Consider the following 13,314-nt stretch of genomic DNA (forward strand, 5'->3'; position numbering starts at 1 on the left):
AAACACTGTATATATGAAGATTTGCATCCCAGTGTTTTGCACAGCAGCTGCCTCAGCTCCTGAAAAAGTTCTTTCAGCTCTTCATGTTATAATACTAGCTGTATGTCCCATGGTCCTTAGGCTTCTGTCCTTCAAACCACTTTTAATTCCCTCTCTCCTTTAGATTCCATCATGGCAATACTTCCAAGCTCTTAGCATGCACTCTGTTTATCTATTTCACCTTCTGCAAGGACACAAGACAGTACGAGCAGGTCGGGAACTGGATCACAGGATAGTTCAGACTCAGCAGGTCTCTGGTCCAACCTCCTGCATACAGCAGGGTCAGATTAAGGTCAGAACAGATTACCCAAGGCTTGATCCAGTCAGGGCTTGAAAACCTCAGAGGATGCAGACTGCACAACCTCTCAGGTGAAACAACCTATGTCCTCACATAGATAGAATTCTTCTTGTACAAGTGTGAACTTACTCTTGACTCTGCCTGCTGTCTCACCTTCCTGCATTACACCGCTGTGTACGAAGAGCACGGCTCTGTCTTTTAGACAATTTTATAGGAACTGGCAACTTTTATAGTGGCTTCCCCAAAAGCCACTTCTGTTGCAGGCTGAACAAACCCAGTTTCCTCTGTCTCCTCTCACAGGGCCAAGTGCTGGAGCTCCCACCATCTCAGTGGCCTCCACTGAAGGCATTACATGTCTGTTTTGTACTGGAAGGCCCAAAACTGGGTGCAGTATTTCTGATGCCATCTAAAGGCAAAGAGTAGAAGGGGATAACCAGTTCCCTTGAGCAATGGTTCTACTCTTTTTCACGTAGCCCACATTTGCAGCTTTCTTTACAATTACTCCTTTATAGAGCTGCATCTTCTTACAAAACCTATTTAAGAACTCTATGTCTCAGGCTAATTTGGCTGAAAACTGGAAAAAACTTGCAGCATTACAGGGGCACAGAAGTTGAAACCAAGATCACAAAAGCAAGGTAACTGGTTTATGTGGCAACTTTGCACATGCTTACACTTCGATACAGCTACTACATGCTCACACATACTTATGAAAACTATGGATATTTTATGAATTATGTAAATAAATACAGACTTCTTTACTTTGTATTACTGGATACAATTTTTAAATGTTTTTAATTCATTATTAATAGCAGAAGGAATGAAAATCGATACGCTTTGCCTTGAAAATATATTGTTCGGGAGCGCAAATGTAAGGATGTAACAGTAATTTCTAACTTACCTTAGGAGCACAACTGCTTAAAAGCTTTTCTGACATTGCTAAAAGGCAGTTCTCCAGTGTTTCCCTAAGATTTTGGTTGATGGCAAGTCTTGAACCAGTCACATTTTTATCTGCAACATTTACTGCAAAGTTAGTGAAAATATCCATTTCGTCAAATGTTGTCTGCAGGTACAGCTCTTCGACATCAGAAAAACTGTTTTCTTCTTTACCCTGCACATGCTGCTCACTTGAAGAAGAGATATAGTTTTTACTTTAGCAGCCAGTATACAACTTACAAGTCTTTAAAAGTACTATTTAAATACAAGAAATAAACAAAAGCAAAATAATTTCTCTTTCTGTGCTTCCAAACTCTGGTTGACCTTTAATTTCTGACATGACTTTCACTGCGGAATGGATGCTACCATTTTAGCTCTAACTCAACTGCAAGGAAACATGAAGCCTGCAAACAGATCATACCTCCTACTGTAGTTCACATGGCAGCATCTTTTTTGTGTTAAGATTGCTGACCTCAACCTACTTTACACAGCTGGAGCAGAAATTCATAAAACCCCTAAAAGTAGTATTTTTAACTTCCAGTAGGAAAGTCTTATCCTGCATTAGAACAATTGATACACATTTAGTTTCATTAAGAGGAAACTAGACATAGTCCAAAAGCTTGAACATATACATCAGTGAAACATGCAGCAGCATTCCTAGCTTAAGTATCTATAATGATTAATTTAAAACATACCATTTAGCATCATTTTGGAAGAAGTTCATAGCAGCTCTACAGTTCTTCATTGTGAGACTCACAAGAATTTTTTGTAATACAAGATGAGGAAAATCACTGTAAAGAAAGAAAATGTTTTTATATTGTCTTGTAATCAGACAAGCTCTTAGGATTCCTGAAGAGCATCAAACATTAGGCAAATTAACAGTTTTCCTGAAGAAAAACCTAAATTTACACTGAATATTTCTAACACATAGATCATGTAACTGAAATTATATAGACAGATATTAGGTCCCCAGAATGACATTCTACAGTAAGCTTAAAAACCCCATAAACTCTACAGAAACATTAACATAATAGAATTCTGCATTAACGTAATACACTTTTCCCCGCAGTTTTCTCTGTTATAGGGTGAGCTTACACATAAAATTATGCCCCAAAGATTTTACCTGCAGAGTACAGGGGGCAATTTTGCACATTCTTCTATCTCTTCCTCCAAATTGCAGGACAGGACCCATTTCATTATTGCCTCCCTTAATGCAGAATCCAGATTTCTTTCAGAATTATGTTCCATTCCTGTGTCCAAATTTTCTGGCACTGAATAGGCAGACATCACTAATGATAAACAACATACAGAAGAACTGTAACAAAAACGGAACAGGATTTGTGAGAAACAATGTGGTATTTGTTGATCAGCACTCAAAAGCAAAGTCAGTATTTCTGCATGCACAGGAAACATCAAGGACATAAGCATGCATATTGGTTAACGCTTTCATTAAAATCTTTGCATTTTCATTTTTCTTGGCTACTGCAGACATTTCTGATCTATTTTAAAGACTGCTTCAGAACATTTATTTCAGAATAAAAATTTAGAAGAAAACATACTTTTTAACTTCAAAAAATCAACAGATCTGCCAGTCAGATTTTAAGTTTTTAGTCCATTTTAAATGTGAAGATGCTTGCCTTTCCTCTTCTGCCTCTTGCTTTCAGACTTACATACTTAGGGTCACTTCAAATGCTTAAAAGACAAATGTGTGCAGTTCTTAAACAGAAATAGAGCCACAACAACAATAATATTGAGTAACACAGTGGTTTTGGTTGCACAATAAAGAGAAATGTGAATCAGACCCAAAACACTATCCTTGCTTCCATTTTACCTTGAAGGCTTGCATGCAGGTCCTGAAAAGATCTTCCAGAGTTCTTTATCTGTTACGACAAGGTTTCCTTGAATCATAGCTCCAAGCAGCCCAAAGCTCTCCACTTCAATTTGCTGGAAGCTTACACTGCGAATGATAAGAGTCCAAATCTTTGCCCAAGTTCTCTGGAGCTCCAACTTGTGGGTGCTTTTCAAATCAGTTTTCTGGTTTTGGCACAAAGCTACCTCTGTGAGACACTTCAGCACATATGGGGTCCTCTCTCCTCGGCGCTGCTGAGGCAGTAATTGGTGAAGTACATTGAGTAAGGGAGGTAGCTCACTGCTAGGAAGACTCATGGGATACTTTGATATTAATTGAGTTGTAATCTGTAACCTTGAAAATACAAAGTGAAGCAATTAATAGCAAACATACATAAATGTTAATTTACTCCTGAAAATGCAAAAAGCCTTCTCCAATTGCCATTTCATATTTATACTTTCCAGTACTGAGCTGATTTCTTTACTATCAAAATATAAAGATTCAATATTTCTACCATTTTCACTTGTAAAGTCTGCACATCTAGCCTCACTATCACTAATAATTTCTTACAATTTCTGACTTCACTGATTTTTGATTTCTTACAAGTCAAGTTCACACATTTCTGACCACAAGCAAGGAAATTTTCAGGCCAAAAAAATATTTTTCTCCTTCTTCTGGACTAGCCTGTTATAAACTCTGGCACAGACAGTACCTCAAAGGTGAAATTACATGAATAAGAAAACATTACAGCAACATCTCTGCAGACAGGAAAATTAAAAGATGTTTAGCTGGGGATGGTAAGCTGGAAGGATTTTGTTTATAGCAATGGTTGCAGCTAGAGTCAAAAACACAGTGGGATTCTTGGGGCTGTCCTGTGCAAGGCCAGGAGTTCGGTCCTTCTGGGTCCCTTCCAAACTCAGGATATTCAACGATTCTATGAAATTACAGTACCTGCAGTATTTCTTGGCCATTGACCTCCACACAGAATAGCATGTTAACTTCTCAACTGGATCCTAAACAGCCATTTTGCCCCAGTACTGCAAGCAGTAAACATACACTCACACAAACCTGCCATCCCAGTGCAGGAACCAATTCATAAGCAGCTATCCCGCTCTTATATCTTGTACCACAGTTTCCAGAAAGAGAGAGGAACAGTAACAGCAAAAAACATCCAGTGTAATCTATTTTAGTTAAACAATTAACATGTCTGGGCTTAGGGCTACAACTGGTAGGTTCTGTAAAAGTCCATCTCTGGTCTTTTAATAGTAACTTGACTCCTTGCTACACTCACTGCTACAGTCCTCCTGCAACAGTCAGCAAGACATGAAGCTATACCTCCAGTTCATGGGAAGCAAAATACTCCTCAATCAAAGTCCAAGATAAAAAGCCAGGCCTTGCAACAGTTTTCAGACCAGGTATTACAGAAAACTGCATGAACTAGTCCAAAATGGCCAAACTGTAAATGGTTGCTATGCTATGACATAGCCAGATTAAGACAACAGTAAATATCATGTTTATTTCCTAATACTCATAAAGCAAAAGTACCAAGACCAGTTCTCACTGCTTTCCAAATACTGTGAGAATCTAAGTTCAGTACTTAGATATACGATTACAGCATGTGCAAACACCCAACTTGAACGCACAACATATTCAGGAGAATGTTAAATGTAAAAAGGTGTCTGGAGTGATACTTCTTTCATGTAAAGATGTTATTACCAAGGTATGACATCAAAATCCTTCTGGGATATTTGCATGTTGTCTCGAATGACCTCCCAGCCTAGTTCAATCCTCCTGCGCTTGTTTGGTACTGTGTCCTCACTGGGCTCTCTTTGTGTAACGGCATATGACTGGGTAATTTCAAGGACTTTGGTATCCTCTGCAAAAACCTTTTATTAAGAGAAATTTAAAAGTATGCAAATGAAAAAAAAGCAGTATTTACAAGAAAACTGAAATGCCAACCTAAATTAGTCCATTCTTTACTGTGTATAAAGCCTTTTAAGAGGGAACCAGAATTATTATTTATTATTCTTTACTATAACAAGACCTCTGCTTATAGCCTAACAAGAAACACTAGTGAAATCCAGTATACTACGCTTCTAAGCTGTAAAAAATTAACAATTAAACACAATAAAGCACAGATATGAATACCTCAATAAATTATTCTGAGGAATAATTAAGTCGTATTACTTTAAAAAGCAAAACATACAACTCAGTAATTACACAGTAAAGTTTATATTAAAAAGAAAGTTACCTGATGACAAATATCAGCCATTAACTCAATTAAATTTTCCTTTACAGCAATATTACGTGAGCCTGAAGAATACTTTCCTCTACTACTGATGAGATTTATTTCATTCACCAGAAGATCATACAGGTTATGCAAGATACTTTGCCATTTTGTTAAGTCATATGCACCTGTACATGCAAAAACAATGAAAATGTAATGTGTATCACCCACTCAGTATGTAAACCTACCTAGTCAGTGCAAAATACAGCCAAAATCAGAGTAAAGCATATAAAGTTCAACAAATATAGGCCTGCAAAGCAAGTTCTATAATGGAGATTGGATAAAGTTAAAAAGTGAAAAAGTTAAGAGAGAACTTAATCAGCGCATACAAGTAATTAAGTTAGGAGTTATGTTTCTAGTAAACAATTCTTCATCTAACTGGAAAAAATACAGTGAAATGCAATGGATAGATTTGTACAAAGTACAAAAAAATACCCTTACAAAAATTATGTGAGAACTGAAATAGGCCATGACAAACACAATTACTAAGTGATATTCTCTGAGCAGTTTTATAGTATAAGGTACACTTAACTGAGAGTAGTAATTTCTGGTCTTAAATAGACCTGGTAAGATACCAAAATACGTGGCAATCTAAACTCAATCTAAATAATTATTTCCCTTCCCCAAAGACTTAGTGTTTTGATTTAGCAAATAAAATCACCTTTTGACTAAAAAAAACCCCAACACCCGCCCCCCCCGGAGTTTTAAAGGACTAAATGCAACTAATATTCTCCTAGTGCATAAAATTTGAAAACCCTTTTTCATTTTCACTCAGTATTAACCTATAGCATAAAACTACTGACAGATAATTGCCACTTCCATCAATGTTTCCAACACTCAGTATCAAAATTCAGAGTTGGCACAGTAAATTCAACAACCACATACAGCAATAGAAAAAAAAATGGAGCTTTTATTGTACCTCTTCCCTGAGTTTTTGCACCCTTTGGATGATGAATATGAACTTGGAGACGAAATAACTCAATTATTGATTCCTTCAGGGAATCCTTTGGTCTATAGTGAGTCCATATATAAAGCAACGTAGGCAAAATTTCTTCCCCTACTTTACAAATCTGTATGCGACAGTTGTCAGCAAACTTATTGCAGAAGATATTCATTGCTCCAACAATATGATCCAGGCCTGCACTATTCTTCTCCTGTCTGTAACATAAATCAAACATGTACACTTCCAAAAGAAACAATCTAATTTCTTTTCATAAGAACTGTTTAAATGTAAATAGTAGCAAGTACCTACATTCAGAATATTAATTGCCTAATAAATGCAGAAGTTATTAGTTTTTTAAAGAAGTTACTAAATTGGCATTCAAAGACAGAACAAAATATATCTAAAGAAGTATTACCTGTTATTACTCAAGTCCAATCCCAAATACTTAAAAGTACTTATTTTCTAAAAGTAGGTATTAGCATACAAAAGGAGCACTTGCAACATACCTTGCAGACTGCATTGCTTTTGAAAAGAAGATAAGCATATCAGAACTCAACCCATCAGTTTGGAAGCAGTACCCCCTCATAAGTGTGTGAATTATCCTAGCCACCAAGACTCTACTAATATTTCCAGAAGGTTTGAGGTATAATTGGGTATACAGGATCAGCAACTCTGCAAATATATTAAAAAAATACACAAATATATAAAAATATATATATTATATAGGATTACATAAAAAAAAGCTTGATGAAAAATAATGCAATAAAGATACAGCAACCACCACTGTGTAGTTAACAGCTGGAATCTATGTTTTTACTGCACCAGACTCCTGATTTCATAAACAGAAATCTGACTTCCCCATTGTACCCCAAGAGTTATAAGCAACCATTAAGGTGGAATCACTAAAAAAGGTTATGGTAACCTTTACAAAGCTCATATATCTCTCATTTAATACAAGCAACTTGTTTCCTTTAATGGATTAAAGGCTCTCTTCCTTTAGATTTATAGTCTTCAGTCCTGCCTCACTCCTGTAACTAAATTACACTGTGCCCCTTATGTTCTAATGTCAAAATTCCTTCTGTCACGCTTCCAGCTTCTGTCCATACACAGACTCCATGTTCCTAACTTCAATGTTCCTAAACAAACCACCACACTGCAACCCCCATAGGCTCCTGGCTTCTTGCCTCATTCCCTACCCACTTAGGCTCAATTCTATCTAAGTACCTAGTTCTTGTTTCCTCTTTATTGCTCTGAACTCCACCTTCCAGCCTCCTTGTCTTCGCCTTCTGTTCCAACAGGGAGGCTGACAGCATTCCTAGTCTCAGGCAGTGCTCCCATACAGTTCCAGCTTTCCCTTCAATCTTCAACTTCCAGTTCTATCTCCACAGCCAAATTGTACCAACTTCTTTAACTTCAGAGATCTCATCCTCAGGCTCCTTAATTACCCAGGCACACAGAATCATAGAAGGATTTAGGTTGGAAGGGACCACAAAGATCACCTAGTTTCAACACCCCTGCCATGGGCAGGGACACTTTTCACTAGACCAGGTTGCTCACAGCTCCATCCAACCTGGCCTTGAACTCTTCCAGGAACCTCCCACCCTGAATGATTCCATTTCGTCACTCTGCTTTGCCAGCCTTCAGCAGGTTTTTTTTGCCTCCCTTTTCACTCCTAGCATCACCAGATCCCTCTTCCGAGTTCTTTGCAAGCTTATTTCTATTCTGTAGTTAAGCCACTCTCTTCAAGCTGCAGAGCATTTTCTCATAAAATGCTTTTCAGAAATCCAAACTCTGACTTCAAAGCACTCCATTACAGACAGTACTTACAAATTTTCTCCACAATTGTGCATGCAACATCCAACAAACTAGACTATAAAACTTCTAATATCCTTTTTGCTTTTTAAAATACTATCAACAAATGTAAAAAGGTGAGTTGAGAGGTTAGTAGGTGTCAGATAATTCAGAATACATAAACATTCTTCTTCATGCTAAATAAATGAACTATCACATTGGAGTCAAATCCAATCCTCTGAAAAGTGAAAAACTGTGCGTGTCCACTCAGTTCAGGTTGCATGCTCTATCATTATGCAACTTTTACATCTGTTGTTTTGCTATTTACATGTTAAGCTTTATAGTTTTTCTTTACATACGACGTGCATATAAGAACATTGACTCAATTTTTTTTTAGGACCTTCATAAGCCATCAAAACTCAGATAATAAAACATAATAGTAATACATTAACTATATCAAACCTATACCAGTCAGTTCCTAATAACTTGCAAACAACTGCACGCTAACACTGGCTTTACTAAGGTTTTCTCCAGCACACACATTCTGTGGATTTCCTACAGGTGTTAAGCCCCGTGCAGACCACGCAGACATAGTCTGACTGTATATAAACACAGCAAACAATAGATAAACAGTATGCAGAAAGAAAAAAAAAATCAATTCCTAATCTTTGTTGCTTTGTTTATTTCAACTGTAAGCCTTCAAGGTTGACACTGCTTTACTCCATATTTTGGGTAGTATCTCACACCACAGGGCCTCAACCAAATTAAAATACATCTAAACACGTTTCTGTAGTAGGAAAAGACATTTCTAAGTGGGTTTAAAAATGTTACCTGACCACTGCTGCTGGGATATCTCACACCAGTATTTCCTTATTGAGAGGATGTCTTTTAGGAGTATGTTACTACAGTCAGAACCATATGCAGCACAACTTGTCGGATCTCTTATAATTTCCATGACATAAATCAAAAGTTCCTGACATTTCAGCCTGGGTCCTCCTACATGAAGAAACAACATGAGACTGCTTAATTAACCTAAATTAACCCAAATAAATCTGTAATTGTTTGTAAATGTTATCTAATAAAAAAGAAAAAAAAACAACCCAAAACCTACAGTTCTGAAAGAGTTGTTAGAATATATCTTCTTAAACTAATTGTTTCTAAGAAAGAAATAATTTATGAGAAAATATATCAGTTATAGACAAACTGAATAATTAGAAAAAGGCACTGTGAACATCAACAAGGACAGAGAAGGAGCACTGATTCACATTAAGATATTTAAATAGTAAACATCTGTAAGAGAGCAAGATGAACCCTACACTAGCAACTGGTAAAAATTCAAAGTTGAAAGCAAAGTACCAAACTAAAACAGTAACTCTATATGATAATACAAATTACTGACTTTTATTAGCACATCTGATGAAGTATTTGACCAGGCTTCCAACTTCTTGTATCTTTTTCTGTCTCGTAGTTTGGGTTGAAGCAGATGCATTCGGTTTTGTCTGCTGCAGATTTTTAATTTCCTTCTGGAAATATTTCTGCAAGACACTTCAAAAATAAAAGAGATATTAACCAAGGATCTGCACATTTACAACTGAAGTAAAATAGGTAAATGCTGTTTTAGTCTAAAATGCCAGTTCCTGTTCTTCTCACAATTCTAATTATCAAAGACTAAAACCAAATGATATATATTACAATCCAAGCATGACGGAAACAGTCTATAAAAGGACCTGTAAGTTTTGAAGATAATCCAGAAGTAACTCAAATAGGAACCAAACTTTCCTTTAAACTTTGCATCATGATAAACATACAATTTAAAATTAGTAAAAAAAAGCAATGCTGTCTTTTTATTTATGCTGCAACATTATACAGCAAAATAATAAGAAATACTTACCATTGTTTTTATTGAGGAAAACCTTCAAGTCCTATTTCTCCATGATCTAAAGTTAATATATGGATTATATTCTAGATCCATGAATAGATTAGATTTTTCACTGGCTTTGTCACTGGCAATTACTACAGATTTTCTGGCCTACCATTTGTATTCAGTTTAGAGTTTCTATTTTTGTATTCCTCCTGTGTATTTCTAATGTGTAATTGACCACCAAGCAACATACAAAATTTATCAAATACTTCTTATGATAGTTTTGGTACACCTATAAAACAAGAACTATTCCAATGATGTCCAATTAAAAAACATAATGAAAAGCTGACCAGACTAGTTTTCATTATATGAAAACTGATACTTCAGATCAACTTTTAACATGAAATTTAACAGTGGTTGAAGCTGCTGTAAGAAGTTATCACATTCATGCTCAGTCCGATCTTATAGTACACCTGATGCAGACTGTATCAACGACTGGCCTCTACAAACCTCAGCACATCATTTTTTCATTCATAAGCCACAGTCCTTTTACTGTGTCTTGAAGAATTCAGCAACACAAAAAACTTTAACAAAGCTATCTGTAATCCACATAGGAACTATACATTGACAATGAGATGCAAAGGATAACTTTCAATACAAGAAAGTAACTATTATTTTTGCAAAGAAAAGCAACCACCCAATTAATGATCACTTTCCTAGCAGTTTTCTGTAAGTGTTGCATTTTTGGCTATTTTGAATTTACTTCCTTTAGGGACTAACATAAGTAATTTCTTGTTTACAAGCTGACAAGAAGTCTAAATCAATATGCATACATAAACATAAGCATTAAAATAGGCTTGACAAACAAAAGAATGATGTTCTATGTAAGAAAATTGCAACCATTCACAAAGAAAAAAAAGAAACTACCTAAATACAGCATCCCAGTTAAGTTGCTTTCCTTGTTTAGAATCAGAATTCCGGTCCAGCTGGTGAACTGTTTCAGAATCACAGAGAAGTCTCTTGAAATTTTCAACTTCCTTCTGAAAATGTATTTAAAGAAAAAAAAAATTAATGATTCCCTTCATTGCTAATTGAGGTACACACCCCAAAAAGAAAACTTGTTACCCTTCGCTCCACAGCTTTCTCATTTTCAAGGCGACGACAACAAACAAGCAGATCATGTAATGCAAGACTCATGGTTCAGTTTAAAGAACAGTCATTTGTATCTGCAAACAGAAGAAATAGATGAAACTAATTATTTAACACACAAGCAAGTAAAAAAATTGGAAATGCAAAATATTGAAAATCCAGTACGGAACACAACCACAGTGTTATATATTCCACTGAAAAGCTAATTTGTGTCTGGATTAGTGGTCTTATTGCTCACAAGACTGAAGCAGTATAACATCAAGAATATAATCTACTCCCACAGACAACAGTCAAAGAACAACTGCAGAGACCCCCTTCACATAACTCTGACTTCCTTCTTTTTTATGCCTGTTAACAGAGAAGAGATGGGCAGATAATAGGGAATGACATTATAGTAAGATTAAAATAACACAAAGCAAATACGTTCCAGCAAGAAGCACTAAACTTTTGGTAGCCATCTTAACCTGGTGCTGCCAGGAGAAGGTAGCACTTGGAAAACACTCTTCCTCTCTCACATCCTACATTTTCATAGGTGTGCACCACCATTTGACAAATCCCTCTGGACTAAACATCAAAGGATGACCAAATACCAGTCATAAGAGAAAATAACTTTTTCTTTTTGTGACCACTTAAAACTATGCCTCTTCTCCTTCAACAGAGGTTGGAATCAGCTAGACCTTGCATTTCTGGTTTACATAAAGTTATGCTGCTGCAGATGACAACCATGACACTGTATATGACTTCCATTCTTCTTCTTTTATGCCTTTAAAGCAAGGGTAAGAGGAACCTTTGCAAGATGGATCATGCAAGCTGAAGTAACTCTATGCATATGCTGCTGCTGAGGCTGTAATATGCAACTGAGAATGGGCATTCATGACTCGCAGCACTGCATCTCAAGCATTTATGTGAGAATATAAAAAGAGCCACTGAGAGAAATAAAATTTTAAATATCTACTCTCTTAGACTGTATTTATTTCCTTCAGCTTCAAACAAGATCAGGTTGGGACTAAGTACGATCAGAAGTTTGGCAACTGATAGATGTGTATGAAAAAGAAAACATTTTAAGTGTGAAGGCTGGCTGTACTGTACAAGAGACCTCATTTAAACTAAGAGTTCCTTTACTAACTTCACAGAATCACAGAATATCCTGACTTGGAACGGATGCACAAGGATCACCATGTCCAGCTCCTGGCTCTGCACAGGACAGCCCCAAGAATCACACCATGTGCCTGAGAGCGTTGTTCCAAGTGCTTCTTAAGCTCTGTCGGGCTTGGTGCTGTAACCACGCCCCTGGGGAGCCCGTTCTAGTGCCCAACCACCCTCTGTATCTCCGGTGGTTCGGTACTGGAACAAAATAAACCCCAGCAAACCTCCTGCTTTTCCGGGAAATGAAAGGAAGAATTAACTTTTAAACACTAATGGCTTCTGAAATGTGGATGAGCTGCAAAATAAACCTCAGCAAACTTCCTGCTTTTCCGGGAAATGAAAGGAAGAATTAACTTTTAAACACTAATGGCTTCTGAAATGTGGATGAGCTGCAAAATAAACCTCAGCAAACTTCCTGCTTTTGCTGGAAACGAAACAAAAAGGAAGAATTAACTTTTTAAACACTAATGGCTTCTGAAATGTGGATGAGCTGCAAAATCCTTGAACCAGAACCGTGGGAACATGGGTCTATTGTAGGGCCTAGGCATCCAAGGGGAAGAAATCAGTCCTCTCGTTCGTACTTAACGGTATTTCAATAGCCACTAATAACAACAACAGTGGAAAATTCCCGAGACTGACTCCACCTACTTCTCTTACTACTTGCACGGTTTTCCAACCGCTATGTGATGACCACGTTCACTCTCCATATAAATTACACAGAGCAAGGAAGGCACACACAAACCAAATACAATAAACCAGGGAGAGATGTGCTGGCTGAGCCCAGGGACACAGGGCACTGCAACCACTACCCAGCAGCTCCGGCTCCGCAACACTCTCGGGGCCGCCCCCGCCGCATGAGCCGTCCCTCAGCGCTCGCCGCCGGGGCCGCCACCCCGCCCGACCCCGGGCCCCTCACCTCGGCCGGGTCTGGGCAGCCGCCGCTCCCGGGGCACGGCACACGTGCGGCGGCTGCGGGCGGACCTGGAAGCGGATGAGCAGCGGTGGCGGCGGGTTCCGG

The 13,314-nt window shown here is 37.5% G+C and overlaps 1 protein-coding gene across 3 annotated transcripts in view; it reads right to left on the reverse strand.

Annotated features, from left to right (window-relative positions):
• Positions 1-13,280, reverse strand: part of ATM (ATM serine/threonine kinase) — a 63,461-nt gene extending 50,181 nt beyond the window's left edge. For 2 of the 3 annotated variants that reach the window (XM_027677277.1, XM_027677275.1), the window contains exons 1-13: positions 13,213-13,280; positions 11,127-11,227; positions 10,929-11,041; positions 9,540-9,685; positions 8,972-9,136; positions 6,856-7,021; positions 6,326-6,564; positions 5,371-5,534; positions 4,836-5,005; positions 3,102-3,473; positions 2,394-2,585; positions 1,966-2,061; positions 1,236-1,461 (exon numbers count right to left, since the gene is read on the reverse strand). In XM_027677277.1, the coding sequence (XP_027533078.1) occupies positions 1,236-1,461; positions 1,966-2,061; positions 2,394-2,585; positions 3,102-3,473; positions 4,836-5,005; positions 5,371-5,534; positions 6,326-6,564; positions 6,856-7,021; positions 8,972-9,136; positions 9,540-9,685; positions 10,929-11,041; positions 11,127-11,198 (2,121 nt within the window). In that variant the 5' untranslated portion in view covers positions 11,199-11,227; positions 13,213-13,280. Of the gene's footprint in view, positions 1-1,235; positions 1,462-1,965; positions 2,062-2,393; positions 2,586-3,101; positions 3,474-4,835; positions 5,006-5,370; positions 5,535-6,325; positions 6,565-6,855; positions 7,022-8,971; positions 9,137-9,539; positions 9,686-10,928; positions 11,042-11,126; positions 11,228-12,944; positions 13,022-13,212 lie in introns of those variants that run through there. The other variant, XM_027677276.1, reaches the window with a different exon arrangement.
• Positions 13,281-13,314: the final 34 nt, after the last annotated feature.

This window comes from Neopelma chrysocephalum, unplaced genomic scaffold (assembly GCF_003984885.1).
Source record: "Neopelma chrysocephalum unplaced genomic scaffold, ASM398488v2 Primary Assembly neopelma1_43, whole genome shotgun sequence".
In the NCBI taxonomy this organism is placed as follows: Eukaryota; Metazoa; Chordata; class Aves; order Passeriformes; family Pipridae; genus Neopelma; species Neopelma chrysocephalum.